This window comes from Lolium rigidum, chromosome 6, assembly GCF_022539505.1.
Source record: "Lolium rigidum isolate FL_2022 chromosome 6, APGP_CSIRO_Lrig_0.1, whole genome shotgun sequence".
NCBI lineage: Eukaryota > Viridiplantae > Streptophyta > Magnoliopsida > Poales > Poaceae > Lolium > Lolium rigidum.
The window spans coordinates 7,842,279-7,866,258 of NC_061513.1; the positions used below are offsets into that span (position 1 = coordinate 7,842,279).

Below are 23,980 nucleotides of genomic sequence, written 5' to 3' on the forward strand. Positions count from 1 at the left end.
GTCATGCTTAATTTGCATGTTGAATCCACCAACCATCCATACATAATTGTAAAGCATCTATCTAGCTAGTCTAGCATAGAGGAGTTTGGCCCTGAAAGTCTTTCTTCTACTGTTGTGGGGAGGTGATGATGCTGATAAATTAGTTTAGTGACTTTACTAGACAAGTAAAGTTACTGAAAGAATACATTCCACAACAAGCAGCTTCTTCACCATATAACAAAAAAAAACAGAATCAAGAATTGAAAGTGTTTGATTTAGATGAATAATTTGGTGAAAATGAGAGATGAAAAATAAGTGGTGAGAACACCATTGCTGATCTTAACCTGTAACTGTCAAATAATAATGACATTCTTATGCAGTTGGAGTCCTAGTTCAGCCAAACCGAGACTTAGCACAGCAAGATTGCTTCTCTCTAGCATGCACACATTTCTAAAACCAAGTTTTTTTTGCATCAACATAACAGAAAGGATGTAGTCTGAAAATGATAGCACCTCTACTACTTTATACAAAGTTGCCTTTAACAAAGAGATAATACAGTTCTGCACATTATCGACAAGCCTGTTAGATCATTATTGATGCGCAGTACAAGACTACAAGTACGAAACTAGCACCCAGAGTTAATCGCAGCTTAGCCTCAGCAAAGATGATGAAATCATCGTACAGTTATCGGAAAATTAAATTCCTCATATTTAAGGCTAAAAAATATTAACACCAAACTATATGGCATGCAAAGGCCTGAATATGACCATGCCGAATTTTGGTGCATGCCTGAGAAGGTACTGGCCTATATATTTGTTCATCCTAATAATTTTTTGACATTAACTTAATTGGGACAAAATTACTAATCCGAAGAACAGTAATAGTCTTAGCTGAAAATCATCAGAATCAGACTAAGAAACAAATCTCTCATTGGCCTGATATGGTACGCACTAAATATTCAGTGAAATTAGCGCGCAAAGGTCGCTGCCTTCTACTTCTGTAGTATTGAATAATAAGATCATAAAAAACTAGGTTGCTCCATCGTGTGCATCGCACCGATTTTAGTGCAAAGGACTGAATAAGACCAAGCAAAATTAGCCAACTGAATTAGATCATTACCACTGATTTGGTGGTCGGCTGGTGGAGTAGGCTGCGGCCTGCCTGCAGTGCGCCTCCGGCGACGGCAGCGGAACTGGTGCCCCTGGGGCATTCACCGTGCTTTTGCCTGTGGGGGCACGACTCGCGAGCAGCTTCTTGTAGGCGGCCGTTGGGCGGGGGCAGAAGGGGTCCGAGCAGGCAGAGGGAGGGCCCGGCCGTGGAGGCGAAGGGGCGAGGTCGGACAGAAGGCGGGGAGGGTGCGGCGAGGCAAGGGGCAGGTGGGACGCGATGCGAAGGCGGCTTCGACCGGTGGAGCCGAATTCAGTGACTTCTCCCTTCCCATCCAGCTTGCACTCCACATCCAACGTCCCACGGCCCACAGCAACCTGAGCAAAACTGAACCGAACTAATATAACAGGTGACGGACTGGTCTTGGATTCAGCAGCAGGCATCAAGCTCATCACCAGTATCCTAGCCTCACGTCCAGTCTAGCAGAATATATGAGTAGATATGGCAACATATAGCACAAGATTTTCGATCCACTAAACCTCAGGACAGTTAAGTGCACATGGTTCTTGTTTCAACAACCAAACACAAATTAAGCTCAATTCATGGTCCATCAATCAGACAATCACACACAGCTACATTTATGATGCACACCAGCACACACAACCTTTTTTTTATTACAAACAAGCAGTTAACCAATACAACTGAAAAAATCCAGATTGATCGGTCGTGAACACCACACCACACCAAGCTAGAGAGACCGAGCGGTACAATCCGGTGCTGCTTGACCGCACACCAATCCCAGAACACACACACGTACTGATATGATCTGGAGATCATATTACCGCACACCAATCCAGATCATATCAGGTATATGGACCATTTTATTCGATGCGCAAGTAGCAACAAGACTTGCACCAACGCCACACCGCAGATCAAGCTTGTAACGAACACACTTGCAAACTAAACGGAAACACTTCAGAGAGCTATGGGATCATTTCAACTTGATTGTACCAGGATACAATAAGATGATGCATGATCCATGTAAGCCTATCACTATCCACCTCCCTTTGCATGATCCAGATTACCTAGACATGAAGAAGAACGGAAATAAAAAAGCATTAGTCATCCACATATATAGTAGTAAATCAACGGCACTAGCTTGCTCAGCTCATCTATATGTCGAAACATACCTTAGAACGGAGACCCTCGGGAGGGTCTTCTTGTAGTGAGCCGGGTGGCGTGTCTCGAAGAGCGATGGATCGTGGTTGGCATCGGAGTCGTCCCACTCAAGCATGTCCCACCAGTCTTTCTCACAATCCACCACCACCTTGGGGCCTTGGCGCGACACAGCTGGTAGCCGTCTCAAGGCCCAGCAGTCCCTGAGGCTAATCGTTTCCAACGCCGGAATGGTGAGCCTGGCCTTGCATATCTGCTCTAGTTTGTGGAGATGGTACAGCTTGATGTGCTTCAGCTTATCAAATGTGACACCAGATGCTATCTTTTGAGGGCACTTGTCGTCCAGTGGAAAAATATGTTGGAGGTTACCACAATATGCAATCTGAATGCTCTCCAAGTTTGGCAATCTGAACGAAATGGAGAGGACGTACTCCAGCCTAGGACAATTGTGCAAGTATATGTGTTGTAGCTCTTCAAAGGCCTTCCAGTGATAATCAGTGTATGTACCCCAAATACAATAGACCAGTGGGAGATGAGATGCAGAAAATATCCTTAATGAATTAAAGCTCCGATATCCACCCCAACTAGGGAACACAGTGTGCAGCTTGCAGCACCTCTCAATATGACACCATTGTAGCTTTTCCCAATATCTTGATGGCCCCGGAAAGATAGCTGTGATTGAGATATTGCCATGAACATGCAATGACTCAACAATCTCTATGAACCGTCTGAAAGCTTCATGGTTGTTTATACTGTCTAAATGGTGGCTTGCTTCACCAATCTCGATATGCCGACGCAAAGGATAGAGCTGTTGGTGGTCCCACACCAAAGATGAGCATGTGACAGTATCCTTGCCAAGGACAGTATCCTTGTATGGTAAGAAGGAACCTATTGGAACCAAACCATCCATGCTAGGCCCTATCTCCTCGATACTTTTGGTGATGTTGACCTGGCTTTGAATTTTTGAAGAGATATGGAGGTACAATTTGGAGTTATACCGAGTAATAGAAAGGAGTGATCGTATGACAGACCAAACAAACCTTCCATCTGTAAAAGCCACATGTGCCTCTAAGGACATTTGTTCTCCACAAATGATCAGTGGTCTACTCTCCCCCCGAGTGTCTACGTGTATAACTCTCAATGAATCGTTTGTTCTTCCATCCCAAAATAGGCTATGGAGTTGCTCACAACCAAGTAGGAATAGCTTCTTTATTTCAGGAACATCCATTTTACCGAGATCAAGTTCTCGAACGGCTGTGTTAGAGAGGTCCACCTCCTCAAGATTGGGCAAGGCACGCAAGAAAATGTTGCGCAATCGAGTGCAACCCTTTAGAGAAATCCTTCTCACTTTGGCTTCTTGAACTAGATGAGTTCGAGACTTGGGCCGCAACTCCACTTTCGGTAGTTGTATGGGGTGTGTCCACCTCTTTGCTGGACCATAACCATCGAAGCTAAAACTCTCGAGCAGTGGAGGGGCTCCTTCTAGTGCAACATGCTCCAAGCTAGAACAACCATCAAGAACAAGCATCTTCAGGTTTCCCGCTGATGACATTGTAGGCAATGACTCCATATGAATGTTACCTGACAAGTCAAGAAGTTCCAGATTCATCATATCTATGGAAGAGCAGTTGTCCACATTTATCACATCTGAGGATTCAGTTACCCTAAGCTTGTGAAGGTTTTGCAGCTTTTTCCATGCATAATTGAGCGTCCTCCATGAGACACCCTTGGTATTTACCTCCCTCAGATTGATCATCACCTCTATCGTCTCTGGTAACAATGGAAAATCGGTGAAGCGAATATCAAGCACCAACATGTTCGGGAAAAATGGCCCGCCACCTTGATCCTCCCCTGTGTTTGTGCAATGATCAAGCCAAAGGAATCTTAGGTTATGGCAGCATCGAAAAGGAGGGGATGTAAAATCAAAGTTGCTCTTGCAGAGTTTCAGCACACGGAGGTTGTTGGCTAGCTGAAAAATATCATTTTTCAGTTGTGGTTGACCGTCTCCCTCAAATGATAGGAAATAGGATGATGCATCTTGTGATATTTGTTCATTGGAGGAGACTGAAATCCACTGTTTATATCGTTCTGTGTGTGGATGAAAGACTGACATTTGGAATGTTATTGCGGCTAGATTGGGCACCATTTGTATCACACTATGCAATGCACTGCCAACATCGCATGCTTTGTCCCCATGAAGGATGCCATCACATATCCAGTAGTTGCAAGCATGAGTATCCCATTCATAGTCAATATTGCTACGGTTACGTCCTCCTTTCTCTACTAGGAAGAGTGAGTACAAGAAGCAATCCAAAACTATTGATGGGTTGATGTTGTCTATGCCGGTGTAATCAATCACTTCAGCAGCTTCTTTTTTCAATAAATGATTTAGTAATTGCTCGGTATTGACATTATCAGGATGTATAGTAATTCTTTTAAAATAAGCAGAATTGGACTTTAACCCCCTTTTTCTCCCCAAGAGCTGAAATCTTCCATAACCGCTCCATAATAGTTTTCCGGTTGAATAGGTTCCAAATTCAGGATTAGGAATGCCACACTCGGCTAGATCGATATCTTCTTCTCCCTCATAATGAAAAATCATCAGAAATCTTTCATTTCTTAGAAACGCATATATCTCACTTCCGATGCTCTCTATCTCTTTCCTAGAGCTGACGGCTATCCCTTCAAAATCATCCTCCTCATCCTGGTTATCAAAGATCGGCATTAAATGACCAAGGTTTAGCTCCTTCGCGATTGCCCTCTGCATATCTCTTCTGTTTTTACATAGAGAGTAGTCGACATGAATAACTTTTCCAAAATGTTGTGTCGTGTCAGGATGACTTCTTCCGGATTTCAGGAGTTCGACAGTGGCTCTAAGAACAGCAGAAGCTCCAACACCCTCGCCGAACCAGCCAGCCAGGAAGAATGATTTAGCTTTACGATCGTACTCTAACCGAAGCAGAAGATCAAGCAACTTCCTCGGGGCATCATCAATACCGTCTATGTACTGCAGTAAGAACATTTGTTAGATGTGAATTGTGCAGTACATATATCACTACCATATTTTGAAATGCTATAACTTTTAGAATGAATATATTGGGACGATGAATGATACAATGTTAATTCCAGAATTCTTACTCATGCAGTTGCATGATTCGAAAGAAACAAATGCACTCTCGAGACTCACATCCATCCCTGTACCGGCCCGCCACCACCAGTGTGCCGTAGAGGTCCGCGACTGCTAGAATGGCAGCGCGTGCCGCTGCAGTCCTTCGTGTGAGCCTCTCCCGCGCACTACAATGTTCTCCATAAGCGACGCCTACAAGAAGGGAACAATGCACAAGTGCTGTCGTCGTCCGATCATAGATCTTAGATGTTCACCCTAAAGAAACTTCCTACTCTCAAAATAATGTCTTCCACAAGGCCATTGCCAGGCATGACATTTAAGGCAAGACCTTGGATTTTCACCCTGGAAGGTAAGACGTTGAACTTCACATGTGTTGTCAACCCCACTTGCATACCATTGCCATGAATCGAAACACCAAGCAACTCCCTCGTCGCTGCAAAGACTCGAACCACCATTATTAGTGCTCAAATCTCGGCTTCCATGCCATTATCCTTATTCGACTTCACCATGAAACGAAAAAGACATGTTCCATGATGGAAACAGATAGCATAGCTTCGTTCTGCCCCCTACTGGGACTAAACGGCCAGAAAAAACATGGGTGTGCATGAACGAATCCCATCTGATCCAACAAAATTAAGACATGATTCACCGAATGGAGTTCGCCGACTGAGCCTTCTAGAACTTGACACTCCGGCTAGATCAAGGCCGAAAGGCATGTAGCAGTTCTTTATCTTGGTCCGAGAGAGACCCTAGGTCTGCAGCCTTTATTCAGGCCAAGCCCCTCGGAGCAGCCCATTCTTGGCAGCCCGACCTACCGGAAAAGGTTGGCAGATCGATGGAGGCACGTAAACTGGACCTTCACCGCCGAAGATCTGTGTGGGGTCCCAAGATCCCCCACCCCATATCCCATCGAGGCCGTCCATCTCTAGAGAGGAGGTCGCCGCCATGCCCGAGGTCACCGCCCCCGCTCCCATGGTGCTGCGGGCAAAGCCACCTTCATTTCCACGCCCAGGGAGCCAGCAGGGTGCAAAATCGGGGCCTCACGAGCTTGCACACCGCTGCTAGCCATATGTAACACCATGCCTCCAGCCACCATCAAGCACCATCGCAGTTTAAGAGGGAGAGTGGCCGTCACGGCCATCCCGGCTAGCCGCACCAAGCATGATCCCTCCACTGCCACATCGTGTGTGATTTCCTTGATGGTGTGTTTGGCGGCGGAGGAAGGATTGGAGGTCATGGGAGGAAGCGGACGAGCCCCCAAGCGGGGAGGCACCACCAGACGAGGTCGTGGGAGGAGGAGTTTAGGCTAGGCCAAACTGCGCAGTTGCCACCTCAGACATGAAACTAATGGAGTAAGGCTTAGAGCATGCACAGTAGGCCACTGGCCACCTCAGCTGTCTATAGCGGGTGCCACATGAGAGTGTTATTTTTTTTTTATGTCTAAGTAGTTTAAAGAGTGTGTTTGCAATTCGTCAGGCTTTTGCCTTTGTATGCAAGGCATCGGTCATCTGCCTTTTTCCTTACCAAAACCCAATCCCGTGATTTTATTTTTCCTGCTTCATTGGCATTCTCACAAGGGATTTCGACGCATCCTACATGCTCCAAAGAGACCTGAACAACTAGGGCATCCATGCTTCTTGACGTCGAGTCACCTCCATCCGGCCAAGTAGAATGTACTGCTCACGCTACACCACTGCAGCCTTGAACACAATCAGATAATTGTGGCCATGTGTAAAGGTACATTGCCCCTATGTGTGGGTTTGGTAATTAATGAGAACCCCTATGGACTAATGTTTGCATTGAGTTTATATGAAGGAATATTCCATATATACTACTTGTAGTCCATGTGTTGGATTCAAGTATGGATGCCATGAAGATAAAAGATATACCTTGAGTATTGGCATCAAGATCATCGATTTGAAGACATATATGTGATATGATCATGAAGAAGAAATGAAGATGGAGTTCTTATGTGGAACTCAACATTAGCCATGTTCTAGCTTATGTGTTAAGCAATGAATGATCAAGATCTTGAGTGCTTTGATTCCAAGTGAAGAATTCAAGATATGGCTCTAAGTCGGTGGCATGATAGTCTCATGAGTTGAGCTATGGTTTTGTTGCGGTCAGAAACCCACCGGCGAGCAGCGACGGGCAACACGGTAGAGCCGGGAGGCTCCCAGGACTGCGGCTGGCCCTGGTCCCTCCGAGCGACGGCCCGCAAAGACTCGGCACGCACGTCCGATGCTGGTGCAAGGCGTGCCACCCGACCTATACCCGGTCGGGAAGGTGTTGGATGTGCCTCGCTTAGTTTCCTGCATGGCATACACGTAAACATTAAATACGAGCCTCGATCGGCTCTCGAGTTGTCCCGTGAATCGGCTCAAGGAGCCGATCCACCCATGATCCGTACGAGGTGTACGATCAGATGGTGGTCCTGCTTGATCAAAATAAAGCTAAAACGACCTACTACGATTTAGGGTTTTCACCACATAATCGGAACATCCTACTCGTGATTGAGCCTGGCGGCCATGCACGGTGATCGTAAACCAACCCTAGATAAGGCCTAAAAACCAACATAAAGTTGATCCCCGGAACATCCTGTCTAGGGCTAGCAAACTACACCCTACGCGCCACTGGATCCTTCAACCCGTTTGTAAGGCCTAACTATGCAGATATTAAACTAATCCTTGTAGAACAAGGAGCAATCATGACGGATCGGATCTACTAAATAATAATCAAGCGGGGTGCCGCCCTTACACCTAAGATAGGTGTAAGGGCGGCTAGACGTCTAAGGGTTGCACGACGACAGCATATGATACGATGAACAATGCTAACCCTAACACATCTATGATAACTACGTTGCTCGCCATCAACAAGGCTTCGATGACGAGCAACGCATGAACAGCGAATAAACGTGTATCGCCTAGATCGCAAGATGCGATCTAGGCAGCATGATGCTTACCCGGAAGAAACCCTCGAGACAAGGGAGTTGGCGATGCGCCTAGATTGGTTTGTGGTGAACGTGATTGTTGTTTATTTCATAAACCCTAGATACATATTTATAGTCCGTAGACTTTCTAACGTGGGAATAATCCCAACCGGGCACGAGCCAAACTCTATCTAATCGACACGTATCCTACTATGTTACAGATACACGGGAAAACTAGCCCAAACTTTGTATACAAGGCCGATTCATGTATTTCTTATATGTATATTCTTCAAGCCCATCTTTAATCGCGGCCCACCTCTGATCCGGTCAAATTCTGGTGATAACACATGCCCCCCTGGTTTTGGAAATGACAATTCCAAAATCACTGCTTTTTTCTTCGTCGGGTCATGTCGTGGCGGAGCAGTAACCGCCGCAGTATCCTTCATCATGATGCCTTGCCTCCTCCACTTCTCCGCGTGACTCGGCAATTTTTTTTTCTGTTGGGCACCACTTCCTCGGAAACTGCTGTGGCATTGAATCTCCACTATATCCCCTTTTATTTAACCGTTCCAAACAGTTTGCTTCTTCATCCCCTTCGCATTAGCACTCCAAAAAACCCTCCTGCGCCACCATGTCTTCTTCCTCCTCCGCCTCATCGGGTCTTTCCACCCAATCCTCCTCCTCTCGCGAGCCGACGCCAGAGTGGGACCCGGAGGAGGCCCATGCGGCCAACATCCGCCGCGCCATCGAAGCCGGGGAGGAGTCCAGTCACGACTTCTCCGTCCGGTCTGAGGACGATAAGTCCTCGACCGACGGGGAAAGTGACCTCCGCTTCCTTGCCGACGGGGAAACGGAGGAGGAGAGCGATGACGATCGCTTCTCCTGGGATGACTTCACCTCCTCCGAGGAGGAGGAGGAGGAGGACGACACCTCCTCCGACGAACCGCCGGCCAAGCGCTTCTGCCCCTGGCCGGGGAACCTCAGCGACTTCGACAGCGACGACGACGACGCTGGCGAGGAGGACGAGGACAACGAGGGCCCTGTCGGCGGCCGCTGCAGCAGCGACGACGAGCCCGCCGGGAGTAGCGCCGACAACGGTGACGACGGCGACGACGAGGGCAGCGACGGCCCGTAGATAGGACCCTTAGCATAGGATCAGTAGTAGTAGATGGGGCAATGTATCCCCTAGTACTTCCTTTTGAGAGCAATCAGCTCTTTATGTAAGAAATCTCGTTTATCAATGAAGAATTTCCCCGAATTTGATTTTGCCGATTTCCTTTACGCTAATTTAGCCGATTTCCCCTCATACTGACTTTGCCGATTGTCCACTTAGCCAATGCTCAATGAGCCGATGGCAACGCATCGGTCCCTCATAATTCGCCCTTCATCTCTTCGGCTAAGGAGTGATTGTAAACTTGGTCAATGCTCAATAAGCCGATGTCAACGCATCGGTCCCTCACGATCTATCCTTCATCTTTTCGACCGATGACTTTGAGCTCTGGTGGACAATGTGGAAGACCAATGCCTTCAAGAGAGCCCTAGGACCGCTCGCTGAAACGACTTGACGCCGAAGCCGATACTTCGCGGCAACGGATGTCACCCGCTCGCAAATCTCCTCGGTGATACTTTATAACCCTGCTCTGTTCCTTTGCAGCAACCGGATGGCCCAGAGCCAACTCCCTATCGGTGATGATGGATCCCTCTTAAAATTCCTCCTACCAGCTCCAGTGATCCTCTTCTGCAAGAACTCACCACCTTTGAAGAAGATTATGATGGAGGGCCAGCCGATGAAATCCCAATCGGCTTCTTAAAAACAGAGTATCTACCAGGTCAGTTGCCCCCCGAGCCTCAGTCAAGGCGAGAACGGCGGTGAGGACACACAGCTCAATCGAAGAGCCTCGAACTCAAGCAAACTTGAGACAGCCAAACTCCTCCAAAGGGCAGGGCAGCTCCATCCTCTCCTCGGCTCAACTTGGCCAAACCAACCGCAGAAACACCAGAGCCGATCGCCTCTTCCTCCGTTGAAAGCCGATATTGCAAACACCAACGGCTTAATGAGCAAAAGGCTGCCTTGTGCGCCAAGCAGAAGCCCTCGAAGCTGAACTGAAGACCGACTTGGTCGAAATCCGCGTCGGGAACATGCAGACTGGTAGATCCCGTGTAATTTGTACTAGAGTCGATGGCTGTGCATCGGCTTTGTTTCTTAGCTCTAAAGTCGATGTCCGTGCATCGGCTGTACATCGTGAGAATTTTTTTTATCGGCCGATTTTTCTATCGGCCCCCAATATTTCACCGCACATGTATCGCACATGTTCATCCGATTAGGTGCCCCCGAGCCGAATCTGCCAGGTAACTGCGGATATCGGCTCTTGTAGTTAGCCAAGGCACTGTATTTGAACGTCGGCTTCGTTAGGACCAATGTTGACTTCTTCCAGCTCATCAGCCGACGTAAAACCGCTGCCCATTAGATCGACGTTGAACACAGGCAAAACGTATGGTGAGGATAATTTTGGCCGATTGCTGGAATCGACCTCCATGTTGATTGAATCGCTCAATGAAGGTTTGTAATGTTCCTCCATATATCTTCGGGGCCGATCACACGGATCAGCCTCGCCACGTTTGTCCATAGATGTTGCTCTTGTTACACGGTCAGGCCGGTGGATAAGACCAGCCTCACCCCGTCCTTTGTCACGTCGATGTGCTCGCAGTCGTCCAAATTGATGCCTGAGAGTGGCTCTTGGCCTGTTGTCTCCCAAACGTTCATGCCAGCCGTTGATATCTCGGCTGAATCATCTGCGTGGACGACCTCTACTTCATCTCCATCCCACTGTATTAAGCATTGGTGCATTGTGGATGGAATGCAACAGTTGGCGTGGATCCAATCTCTTCCTAGTAGGACAGCATAGGTGATCTTGCTGTCGACAATAAAGAACGTCGTAGGGATGGTTTTCCTTCCTACGGTCAGATCCACGTTCAGAACACCTTGTGCATCAGATGCTTGGCCGTTGAAATCGCTCAGTGTCACGTTGGTCTTGATCAGATCCGAACTAGAGCGTCCTAACCGCCGTAGCATGGGGTATGGCATAATGTTGATCGCCGCTCCGGTGTCCACCGAGCATCTTGTTGACGGGCTGCCCATTGATATAACCTCGCAAGTACGGGGCCTTCGGATGTCCGTAGCTTCTTTCTCGTGGCTTCTCAAAGATAACCGGCCGTGGGCCGCAGTCAAGTTGTGCCACAGGTGCTTCGTCTAATCCTGGAGCACTAAACTCCGTCGGCAGGATGAACACCATGTTTGTGCCAGCCGATGTTTCATCATCGGCTTTCTTTTGTCTGGGACGCCACTCTTTCCTTTGTGGCCGACCTTCTTTGTCCAGGGTTCGCTGAATTTTAGCGGCCAGATCAGGCCGCGCCTTCCTCAACGTGTGCAGGTATAACCTTTCGGCTTCCTCCAAACCACGTAGTCGCTGAACCCTACGCCTTTGGGAACGGCTGAGTCCATCAGGGCACCACCTTGGCCGGTGGTACTTATGTTCTTCTTCATCATCGTATTCTAGTTCCTCGAGATCTTCTACCCGAGAGGACTCAGCGTGCTTGTTCCGGGGCGGGAGAGGCCCTAGACGTTTGAACACGGACACGTTAGCTGCATCCTTCTTCTTCTGTCTACATTCTGGGCAGTTGCCGATTGTAGGCAATCGGCTCATTCCTGAATCCCAGCAGTGTCTGAAGAAGGGACAGTCCCAGTGCCTGTCCACATCGTCTTGCTCTCTCGACTTTTCCTTGGCGTGGCGCTCATATCTCTCCTCGTCGCGATCATGCCGACGGTGTCTCCTGGCGTTCCTAGCCAGACGATCTTTTTCATTATCGTCGTTGTATCGTCGGCGTTGGTCGTATTGACTCACATATTTGTTGAGGAGGTGATCAGAGAGAGGTCGTTGATATCTCACATTCCTCACTTCTCCCTCTGTGATGTAGCGCTTGCCATCGTGCCGGAGCCGATCGCGTGGAACGGCTTCCTCTCGTGTCCTTGCTATGAGAGCAGCTGCCCTCGTCTCCGTCCTTACCAGAGTGGTGCCCAGGCCCTACCATGTTGATGTTGAACGAGAATCCTGGCTGGCACCCTTCAGGGTAAGTGCACTCCACCATGTTAACGGCGGGGAAGGGGTGTGTGTCGACCTTCATGGCGTACTGGCTGAAAATTAGACGCCCTTGTTCTATCGCCATTTGGACCTGCTGCCGCCACACCCTGCAGTCGTTGGTGGCATGGGTGAACGTGTTATGCCACTTGCAGTATGGCTTTCCGTTCAGCTCCTGCGCCGTGGGGATCTTGTGGCCTTCGGGTACCTTTAGCTGCTTCTCCTTAAGTAAGAGGTCGAAAATCTGTTCAGCTTTGGTCACGTCGAAGTCAAACCCTCTTGGAGGCCCTTGTGGCTTAACCCACTTACAGGACACGAGGCTTGCCCCCCGAGTCCATTCAGCCACTGCTACCTTTTGATCTCCCGCAGAGCCTTCATCTTCATCTGCCTCAACCAGGACCACCGCACGCTTGAATTTATCCTGGTATACATCTGGGTGGCGCTGTTCATATGCTGACAGCTTCTGCACCATGTGCGCCGGTGAAGGGTAGTCTCGCTTGGGAGGCCACGTCCTTGATCGATGATGAGAGACCCACCACCGCCAACTCGATCGCTTCCTTTTCGGTCACATGAGCCGAATAGCATCGGTTCCTAATGGTCCCGAAGCGCTGGACGTATTCCGACACCGTTTCCCCGCGCTTCGTCGTACTTGTGCTAGATCGGCAATGCCAGCCTCGGAAGCCTCCGAGTGATACTCGCATGTAGAACTGTTCTTCCAACTCGCTTCCAAGTCCGGATTGAGTCCGGTGGCAGCGATGTGTACCACCCGAAAGCCGATCCTGTGAGGGACTGTGCGAAGAACCTCACACGCAGATCATCTGATGCTGAGATCGTGCCCAGCTGTGCCAAATATCGGCTCACATGCTCGATGGAACTGGAACCATCTGATCCATTAAACTTAGAGAAATCAGGAGCCGATATTTGGGTGGTAGCGGGATCAACTCGTTGGGGTACGGCTTGGAATAGCCGGTTGTCCTCCTTTTCGGCACCATGCCGAACTGGTCTCTCAGGATTGTACTGATCTGATCCGCGGTACTGGCTGCAGGAGTCGAACTCTGAAGATTCGCCGGAGTGGCATACTTAGCCAGCCATGCTTGCTTTTCCAGCTCCGAGCCAACCGCAGGAGCTGAGCTCGGAGGTTTGTCGGAGTGGCATACTTAGCTAGCCACGTCTCGTTTCTCAAGATCCGTTCCCGAAGTTCCTCCCGCTGTTCCGAAGTCCCTGCTGTTGCGATCCGGTTTGTGAGTGCCCGAGTCATCGCGGTCCGGCACGTATGTGCACGTGTATCCGTGACGGATCTCCTTAGGCGCCTCATGCAAGAACTGGTAGTCACTAGGGTCACCACCGATCTTGTAGACGACGTATGCCGGTGAACTCGGCACTTCTGGGGCTGCCAATGCGAATGACAGCGGTGGACGGGACTGGAGTGGCATCTCTCCTTGGTGGGTCCCTAGAGCTGGTCCTGACGGAGATACTGATGTCTCATGATTTCCTGGATCACCCGAAGAGCGACACGCTCCAAAGTGTTCACCAGGCTCTCAGAATGGCGGTGCAGCGAATGAGCTACCATGAAGTTAATCTCCTGACGCAGGGACCTGGTGCGTTCTTCCGACGGGGTGGATAGGTCCACTCCATCAAGCGCCTTCAGGTGAGAACCCTTTCCACCTGATGCCATGTGAGCGGGTTCTGTGAAAAGAGCCGATGAGGTCGGCTTCGAGGACTGCTTTGATCTCGTCATACTTCTCCTTGAGCTCCTCGGTCAAATCCTCGTACGTGAGTGGAGTGCCTTCCGCCATCTCAGATGTAGATGGCGCTGCGGTTGATGTCGAAGACTGTCCCACCGGGCGTGCCAGAATGTGTTGCGGTCAGAAACCCACCGGCGAGCAGCGACGGGCAACACGGTAGAGCCGGGAGGCTCCCAGGACTGCGGCTGGCCCTGGTCCCTCCGAGCGACGGCCCGCAAAGACTCGGCACGCACGTCCGATGCTGGTGCAAGGGTGTGCCACCTGACCTATACCTAGTCAGGAAGGTGTTGGATGTGCCTCGCTTAGTTTCCTGCATGGCATACACGTAAACATTAAATACGAGCCTCGATCGGCTCTCAGGTTGTCCTGTGAATCGGCTCAAGGAGCCGATCCACCCATGATCCGTACGAGGTGTACGATCGGATGGTGGTCCCGCTTGATCAAAATAAAGCTAAAACGACCTACTACGATTTAGGGTTTTCACCACATAATCGGAACATCCTACTCGTGATTGAGCCTGGCGGCCATGCACGGTGATCGTAAACCAACCCTAGATAAGGCCTAAAAACCAACATAAAGTTGATCCCCGGAACATCCTGTCTAGGGCTAGCAAACTACACCCTACGCGCCATTGGATCCTTCAACCCGTTTGTAAGGCCTAACTATGCAGATATTAAACTAATCCTTGTAGAACAAGGAGCAATCATGACTGATCGGATCTACTAAATAATAATCAAGCGGGGTGCCGCCCTTACACCTAAGATAGGTGTAAGGGCGGCTAGACGTCTAAGGGTTGCACGACGATAGCATATGATACGATGAACAATGCTAACCCTAACACATCTATGATAACTACGTTGCTCGCCATCAACAAGGCTTCAGTACGAGCAACGCATGAACAGCGAATAAACGTGTACTGCCTAGATCGCAAGATGCGATCTAGGCAGCATGATGCTTACCCGGAAGAAACCCTCGAGACAAGGGAGTTGGCGATGCGCCTAGATTGGTTTGTGGTGAACGTGATTGTTGTTTATTTCATAAACCCTAGATACATATTTATAGTCCGTAGACTTTCTAACGTGGGAATAATCCCAACCGGGCACGAGCCAAACTCTATCTAATCGACACGTATCCTACTATGTTACAGATACACGGGCAAACTAGCCCAAACTTTGTATACAAGGCCGATTCATGTATTTCTTCTATGTATATTCTTCAAGCCCATCTTTAATCGCGGCCCACCTCTGATCCGGTCAAATTCTGGTGATAACACATGCCCCCCTGGTTTTGGAAATGACAATTCCAAAATCACTCTGTTTTTTTTCTTCGTCGGGTCATGTCGTGGCAGAGCAGAACCGCCGCAGTATCCTTCATCATGATGCCTTGCCTCTTCCACTTCTCCGCGTAACCTGTCAATTTTTTTTTCGTTGGGCACCACTTCCTCGGAAACTGCTGTGGCATTGAATCTCCACTATATCCCCTTTTATTTAACCGTTCCAAACAGTTCGCTTCTTCATCCCCTTCGCATTAGCACTCCAAAAACCCTCCTGCGCCACCATGTCTTCTTCCTCCTCCGCCTCATCGGGTCTTTCCACCCAATCCTCCTCCTCTCGCGAGCCGACGCCAGAGTGGGACCCGGAGGAGGCCCATGCGGCCAACATCCGCCGCGCCATCGAAGCCGGGGAGGAGTCCAGTCACGACTTCTCCGTCCGGTCTGAGGACGATAAGTCCTCGACCGACGGGGAAAGTGACCTCCGCTTCCTTGCCGACGGGGAAACGGAGGAGGAGAGCGATGACGATCGCTTCTCCTGGGATGACTTCACCTCCTCCTCCGAGGAGGAGGAGGAGGACGACACCTCCTCCGACGAACCGCCGGCCAAGCGCATCTGCCCCTGGCCGGGGAACCTCAGCGACTTCGACAGTGACGACGACGACGCTGACGAGGAGGACGAGGACAACGAGGGCCCTGTCGGCGGCCGCTGCAGCAGCGACGACGAGCCCGCCGGGAGTAGCGCCGACAACGGCGACGACGGCGACGACGAGGGCAGCGACGGCCCGTAGATAGGACCCTTAGCATAGGATCAGTAGTAGTAGATGGGGCAATGTATCCCCTAGTACTTCCTTTTGATAGCAATCAGCTCTTTATGTAAGAAATCTCGTTTATCAATGAAGAATTTCCCCCAATTTGATTTTGCCGATTTCCTTTACGCTAATTTAGCCGATTTCCCCTCATACTGACTTTGCCGATTGTCCACTTAGCCAATGCTCAATGAGCCGATGGCAACGCATCGGTCCCTCATAATTCGCCCTTCATCTCTTCGACTAAGGAGTGATTGTAAACTTGGTCAATGCTCAATAAGCCGATGTCAACGCATCGGTCCCTCACGATCTATCCTTCATCTTTTCGACCGATGACTTTGAGCTCTGGTGGACAATGTGGAAGACCAATGCCTTCAAGAGAGCCCTAGGACCGCTGCTGAAACGACTTGACGCTGAAGCCGGTACTTCTGCAGAACAGATGTCACCTGCTCGCAAATCTCCTCAGTGATACTTTATAACCCTGCTCTGTTCCTTTGCAGCAACCAGATGGCCCAGAGCCAACTCCCTACCGGTGATGATGGATCCCTCTTTAAATTCCTCCTACCAGCTCCAGTGATCCTCTTCTGCAAGAACTCACCACCTTTGAAGAAGATTATGATGGAGGGCCAGCCGATGAAATCCCAATCGGCTTCTTAAAAACAGAGTATCTACCAGGTCAGTTGCCCCCCGAGCCTCAGTCAAGGCGAGAACGGCGGTGAGGACACACAGTTCAATCGAAGAGCCTCGAACTCAAGCAAACTTGAGACAGCCAAACTCCTCCAAAGGGCAGGGCAGCTCCATCCTCTCCTCGGCTCAACTTGGCCAAACCAACCGCAGAAACACCAGAGCCGATCGCCTCTTCCTCCGTTGAAAGCCGATATTGCAAACACCAACGGCTTAATGAGCAAAAGGCTGCCTTGTGCGCCAAGCAGAAGCCCTCGAAGCTGAACTGAAGACCGACTTGGTCGAAATCCGCGTCGGGAACATGCAGCTGGTAGATCCTGTGTAATTTGTACTAGAGTCGATGGCTGTGCATCGGCTTTGTTTCTTAGCTCTAAAGTCGATGTCCGTGCATCGGCTGTACATCGTGAGAATTTTTTTACTGGCCGATTTTTCTATCGGCCCCTAATATTTCACTGCACATGTATCGCACATGTTCATCTGATTAGGTGCCCCCCGAGCCGAATCTGCCAGGTAACTGCGGATATCGGCTCTGTAGTTAGCCAAGGCACTGTATTTGAACGTCGGTTTCGTTAGGACCAATGTTGACTTCTTCCAGCTCATCAGCCGACGTAAAACCGCTGCCCATTAGATCGACGTTGAACACAAGCAAAACGTATGGTGAGGATAATTTTGGCCGATTGCTGGAATCGGCCTCCATGTTGATTGAATCGCTCAATGAAGGTTTGTAATGTTCCTCCATATATCTTCGGGGCCGATTACACGGATCAGCCTCGCCACGTTTGTCCATAGATGTTGCTCTTGTTACACGGTCAGGCCGGTGGATAAGACCAGCCTCACCCCGTCCTTTGTCACGTCGATGTGCTCGCAGTCGTCCAAATTGATGCATGAGAGTGGCTCTTGGCCTGTTGTCTCCCAAACGTTCATGCCAGCCGTTGATATCTCGGCTGAATCATCTGCGTGGACGACCTCTACTTCATCTCCATCCCATTGTATTAAGCATTGGTGCATTTTGGATGGAATGCAACAGTTGGCGTGGATCCAATCTCTTCCTAGTAGGACAGCATAGGTGCTCTTGCTGTCGACAATAAAGAACGTCGTAGAGATGGTTTTCCTTCCTACGGTCAGATCCACGTTCAGAACACCTTGTGCGTCAGATGCTTGGCCGTTGAAATCGCTCAGTGTCACGTTGGTCTTGATCAGATCCGAACTAGAGCGTCCTAACCGTCGTAGCATGGAGTATGGCATAATGTTGACTGCCGCTCCGGTGTCCACCAACATCTTGTTGACAGGCTGCCCATTGATATAACCTCGCAAGTACAGGGCCTTCAGATGTCTGTAGCTTCTTTCTCGTGGCTTCTCAAAGATAACCGGCCGTGGGCCGCAGTCAAGTTGTGCCACAGGTGCTTCATCTAATCCTGGAGCACTAAACTCCGTCGGCAGGATGAACACCATGTTTGTGCCAGCCGATGTTTCAACATCGGCTTTCTTTTGTCTGGGCCACCACTCTTTCCTTTGTGGCCGACCTTCTTTGTCCAGGGTTCGCTGAATTTTAGCGGCCAGATCAGGCCGCGCCTTCCTCAACGTGTGCAGGTATAACCTTTCGGCTTCCTCCAAACCACGTAGTCGCTGAACCCTACGCTTTTGGGAACGGCTGAGTCCATCAGGGCACCACCTTGGCCGGTGGTACTTATCTTCTTCTTCATCATCGTCTTCTAGTTCCTCGAGATCTTCTACCCGAGAGGACTCAGCGTGCTTGTTCCGGGGCGGGAGAGGCCCTAGACGTTTGAACACGGACACGTTAGCTGCATCCTTCTTCTTCTGCCTACATTCTGGGCAGTTGCCGATTGTAGGCAATCGACTCATTCCTGAATCCCAGCAGTGTCTGAAGAAGGGACAGTCCCAGTGCCTGTCCACATCGTCTTGCTCTCTCGACTTTTCCTTGGCGTGGCGCTCATATCTCTCCTCGTCGCGATCATGCCGACGGTGTCTCCTGGCGTTCCTAGCCAGACGATCTTTTTCATTATCGTCGTTGTATCATCGGTGTTGGTCGTATTGACTCACATATTTGTTGAGGAGGTGATCAGAGAGAGGTCGTTGATATCTCACATTCCTCACTTCTCCCTCTGTGATGTAGCGCTTGCCATCGTGCCAGAGCCGATCGCGTGGAACGGCTTCCTCTGTGTCCTTGCTATGAGAGCAGCTGCCCTCGTCTCCGTCCTTACCAGAGTGGTGCCCAGGCCCTACCATGTTGATGTTGAACGAGAATCCTGGCTGGCACCCTTCAGGGTAGGTGCACTCCACCATGTTAACGGCGGGGAAGGGGTGTGTGTCGACCTTCATGGCGTACTGGCTAAAAATTAGACGCCCTTGTTCTATCGCCATTTGGACCTGCTGCCGCCACACCCTGCAGTCGTTGGTGGCATGGGTGAACGTGTTATGCCACTTGCAGTATGGCTTTCCGTTCAGCTCCTGCGCCGTGGGGATCTTGTGGCCTTCGGGTACCTTCAGCAGGAACTAAGCTTGGGGACCCTGATACGTCTCCAACGTACCTATAATTTCTGATGTTCCATGCTTGTTTTATGACAATACTTACATGTTTTGCTGGCACTTTATAATGTTTTTATGCATTTTCCGGAACTAACCTATTAACAAGATGCCGAAGTGTCAGTTCCTGTTTTCTGCTGTTTTTGGTTCCAGAAAGGCTGTTCGGGCAATATTCTCGGAATTGGACGAAATCAACGCCCAGAACCTTATTTTTCCCGGAAGCTTCCAGAGAGCCAGAGTGGGACCAGAGGGGAGCCCTGGGGGCCCCACACATGGTGGTGGCGCGGCCTAGGGGGGGCGCCCCCTACTGTGAGGGGGCCCCGTGGCCCTTCCGGCTCCGAATCTTCGCCTATTTAAGCCGTCCTGACCTAAATCTTCGAGACGAATGGACGAAACTCCAGAAAGACTCCAGGGGCGCCGCCGCCATCGCGAAACTCCGTTTCGGGGGACAGAAGTCTCTGTTCCGGCACGCCGCCGGGACGGGGAAGTGCCCCGGAAGCCATCTCCATCAACGCCACCGCCTCCATCATGCTCCGTGAGTAGTTCCCCCATGGACTACGGGTTCTAGCTGTAGCTAGTTGGTATTCTCTCCCCCATGTACTTCAATACAATGATCTCATGAGCTGCCTTACATGATTGAGATTCATCTGATATAATCGGTGTTGTGTTTGTTGGGATCCGATGGATTGTTACATTATGATTAGTCTATCTATAAAGTTTGTGAAGTTATTGTTGCTGCAATCTTGTTGTGTTTAATGCTTGTCACTAGTGCACGAGTGGCATGATCTTAGATTTAAGCTCTATAATTATTGCTTAGATTGTATCTACAAGTGGTTTGCACATGTCTATGTCCGGAACCCGAGGCCCCAGAGTGACAGCAACTGGGATAACTGGAGGGGAAGGCGTAGGTATGAGGATCGCATGATTTCACCAAGTGTTAATGCTTTGCTCCGGTGCTCTATTAAAAGGAGTACCTTAATCGCCAGTAGATTCCCTTGAGGCCCGGCTGCCACCGGCTGGTAGGACAAAAGATGTTATGCAAGTTTCTCATTGCGAGCACGTATGAATATATATGGAAAACATGCCTACATGATTAATAATCTTGATGTTCTATCTTAATGCTTTCAATCCTATCAATTGCCCAACTGTAATTTGTTCACCCAACACTTGTCACTTGTTATTGGAGAGTTACCACTAGTGTAGATAGCTGGGAACCCCGGTCCATCTTTCATCATCATATACTCGTTCCTATATGACATTGGAAGTAGTATCAACTATTTTCTGGTGCCATTGCCTCCGTGTTACATGTACTCGCTGCTCGTGTTACTCGTTACTATTGCTTACTCGCTGCTTTCACATCACCCCCGTTACTAGTGCTTTTCCAGGTGCAGCTGAATTGACAACTCAGTTGTTAAGGCTTATAAGTATTCTTTACCTCCCCTTGTGTTGAATCAATAAATTTGGGTTTTACTTCCCTCGAAGACTGTTGCGATCCCCTATACTTGTGGGTTATCAACGCGCCATAGTTTGAAGTCAAGGCGTTGGAGTGGATCTGTCTCCATGGCGCCACCACCCGCCCATGACGAGGAGACCACGTGTTGAAACCCTTCAATCTTAGTCCAACAATGCTCAAACCGAAACCGCCTCTTCACGGAACAACAACGGCCGTGGACATCAGGATGGGAGCATAGTCGGAAAACGAAGAGGACAACACAGAGAGAGAGGCGAAAGGGTGCAAGGCATCCCATTCCACCGACCCAAACCACCGGTCAATCCGCTCAAGGGTTGGCGTCGCCCGCTCATTGCTCCACGTAAACCTCCTCCCCAACAAATTCGACTCTTTGAGCTCCAAATCTTTGACAGCGCGTCGAAACATGGCCATGGAGCGGCGGTTGACGTTGGTGTTGTTCTTATCATGCGCTTCGAGGATAAGGTTAAAATCGTCGGCGACAGCCCAAGGCCCGGTACAAACACCCCGAAGGAACCGCAGTTCGTCCAGGAATCCAGGCTTGAGGGGCAAGGAACAGGGCCCATACACAGCCGTCAACCACAATGTCTGCCCACCCTCTGTAGAGAGGAGGATCAAAACTAAGAAACAATCCGTCTGTTGTGCATGGACCGTAACAACCTCAGACCTCCACACTACCAGCACTCCTTCGGCCGAACCAAGCGAAGGCAAGTACGCGAACCTGTCAAAACCGGGTCCAAAACACTCAACTACAATGTAGGGAGATACAACTTGGAGCTTAGATTCGGAGATACACACAATAGCCGCACGAGACTCGGTGATAGACGCCCTAACAGAGGTTCTACGAGCAGGATTGTTGAGGCCCCGCCCATTCCACAATGCAATGTTTAAGTTGCGCTCTTCCACTGACAAGAGCAACCAGGTGTCCACCAACAAGAGGCGCGCACTAGGCAGCAGGCGTCTCCACCAGCGAGGCTTTTCCGCAGCCGTTGCAATGGCGATCACCTGCCCAGGCCCAAGAGGCGAGGCGAAAATGGTAGCATACTCGTCGAGCTACCGAGCGGAAAGATGTTCCTCTAGCCAACAAACTCCGAGCTTCTCAATGAGAATGAGCTATGCACGCTTGATAGTGGATGTCCGAAGTCCCTTCCCTTTGGCAGCGAGATAGCTGCTGCGTCGCGTGGGAGCTTTGGCAACTGGGAAAAGCCGACGACGGATCACCATGGGGTCCAGAAGCGCGAGCAGCGGATCATCAGTGCGCTGCATGAACTGATGAAAGAGATTGGATAGGGATTCCTTGTCTGCGTGAGATGAGTAGCGGGAAACAAGCTACACGAGAGGATCTAGGGAGCCATGCATCGAAGGCTGCCTAGCGGGATCCATAGCCACAACATGGGCATCCACCGGCAGCAAGACACGGTCCCCACCGGCAACACCGCCTTCAGGCATGCATCGTTGTTGGCACCGCAGGTGTGCCAACCACCGCTGGTGTGCGCATGCGCATCCACTTGCATGCCGCAACCCATAGGTGAAGCCTGTGCGGATGCGGGGGATCCGGAGCACATGGGCCTAGTGGGCAGCACATAACCCGTCAAGGACCGAAGAGGAAAGGCAGAAGGACTCGCCTCCAAACCAGAAACCGCACGACGCTCGGAATGGAAAGATTCCATAGCTACAATCGCATACATGTTCCTTGCCATGAAAGCAGACCCACGATGCCAACAGGAGACAACGTGGCGTTGCAGGACGAGTTGGACCGTTGACGAATGAGTGACAAGCCCAGATCCGATGAACCGCGCGACAAACGAGGCTGCCGCGGCCCGGTTACCGAGGAAGCAGAGCCCATAATATGCTTCGTAGACGTGGCCGCGCACCCGTGACCTTGAATAGCGAAGCCGTGGACCCGATCCAGGCCAACGCTAGCCTTAGTAGGGCTAACGTCAGCACGCACCACCACCACGGCCCCGACGAAGCGGCATGGCTCGGCTCTGGCCGCCAGCGCTCAGTCACTACCACGTCGGAGCCAACAACGGCGACCACCGGCACCAGCGGCAGCGCGGGCGAACCCATACCAGCAGGGATGCCCGCAGCAGCGGCCTCCAACGGTGGAGCATCAGCAGTAGCATTGCCAACCCAACTCCTACACCGCCGCAGGGCGCACCTGTGGCAATTCCTGTGACTGCGACCAGCACCACCAGCAGGGGCGCTACGACCACGGATCCATGGCGTCGACCATGCCGGTGCCCTCCAAGATCATAATGGCCATGCGGCTTGGCCCAAGCATGGGATCCCTCTGATCTCGATCTCAGCCAGGAAGGGAGCTTCACGAAGCAGCGCTCCAGCATGGTGCGACTACGGCGCAAGGTTGAGTATGCAAAGCGGCGAGGCGACCTGTCCCGCGACGACGAGGTGATTGCAGACCACCATGTCCCGGCAAAGGATGAGGAAATCCGCCGACTGGAACGCCCGAATGGAGAAATCCATCCGGATGAAGCCGAGCTGAGCGTGAATGGCGCCCACCGCAATGACCAACGGCACCTGAGGACGGGTACCAGAGATGGTGACCATCACCGCACGATCGAGGGAGCCCTTGACGGCGGCTCCACCATAGAAGGTGCCGGCGAGATAGACGCAAATGGGGCTTTGAAGTCCAGCGGGCTAGAGGCGTTGCCACCGTCGCGGGAGCTACGCGAGCTCACGACGTCGTGCCATGACCACCCCGTGCTGTCGGAGGCAGGTCCATGGGCCGGCCCTAAGGGCCACCGCGCTGGGGGCCGCAGCGGCTGCAGCCTCACGGATAGGTGGAGCAGTCCGCCCTGGAGGCGGAGGACCGGATCCAACCCATGGCCGCTTGCAGTCGCGGCTCGTATGCTGAGAAGTGAGAACCGGACGCAAACCGTATCATTGAGGCACTGAGAGGCGATATGTCCTTGCTCGACGTAATTGTAGCAGCATCCATGGAGGACCACCGGAATACGGCTCTCGCAGCGCCTCCTGGCGGCGGCC

General features: G+C 50.7%; 1 protein-coding gene across 1 annotated transcript; it reads right to left on the bottom strand.

The window, feature by feature from the left end:
* Positions 1-2,140: 2,140 nt before the first annotated feature.
* LOC124662121 lies at positions 2,141-23,542 on the bottom strand. Its single transcript, XM_047200004.1, has 6 exons — positions 23,331-23,542; positions 22,988-23,135; positions 4,890-5,269; positions 3,448-4,694; positions 2,277-2,478; positions 2,141-2,171 (listed from the first exon to the last, which is right to left on the bottom strand). The coding sequence occupies exons 1-6, from the start codon at positions 23,540-23,542 to the stop codon at positions 2,168-2,170; spliced, it is 2,193 nt and encodes a 730-aa protein (XP_047055960.1). The 3' UTR covers positions 2,141-2,167.
* Positions 23,543-23,980: the final 438 nt, after the last annotated feature.

Coding starts and splice junctions, on each gene's coding strand:
- LOC124662121 (XM_047200004.1), bottom strand. CDS start 23,542: ATGGTCACCATCTCTGGTACCCGTCCTCAGGTGCCGTTGGTCATTGCG. Junction 5,270..22,987: donor CCGTTGTTGGCTCCGACGTG/GTAGTGACTGAG, acceptor TTCTTACTGCAG/TACATAGACGGTATTGATGA. Junction 4,695..4,889: donor ATCGGAAGTGAGATATATGC/GTTTCTAAGAAA, acceptor TTATTTTAAAAG/AATTACTATACATCCTGATA.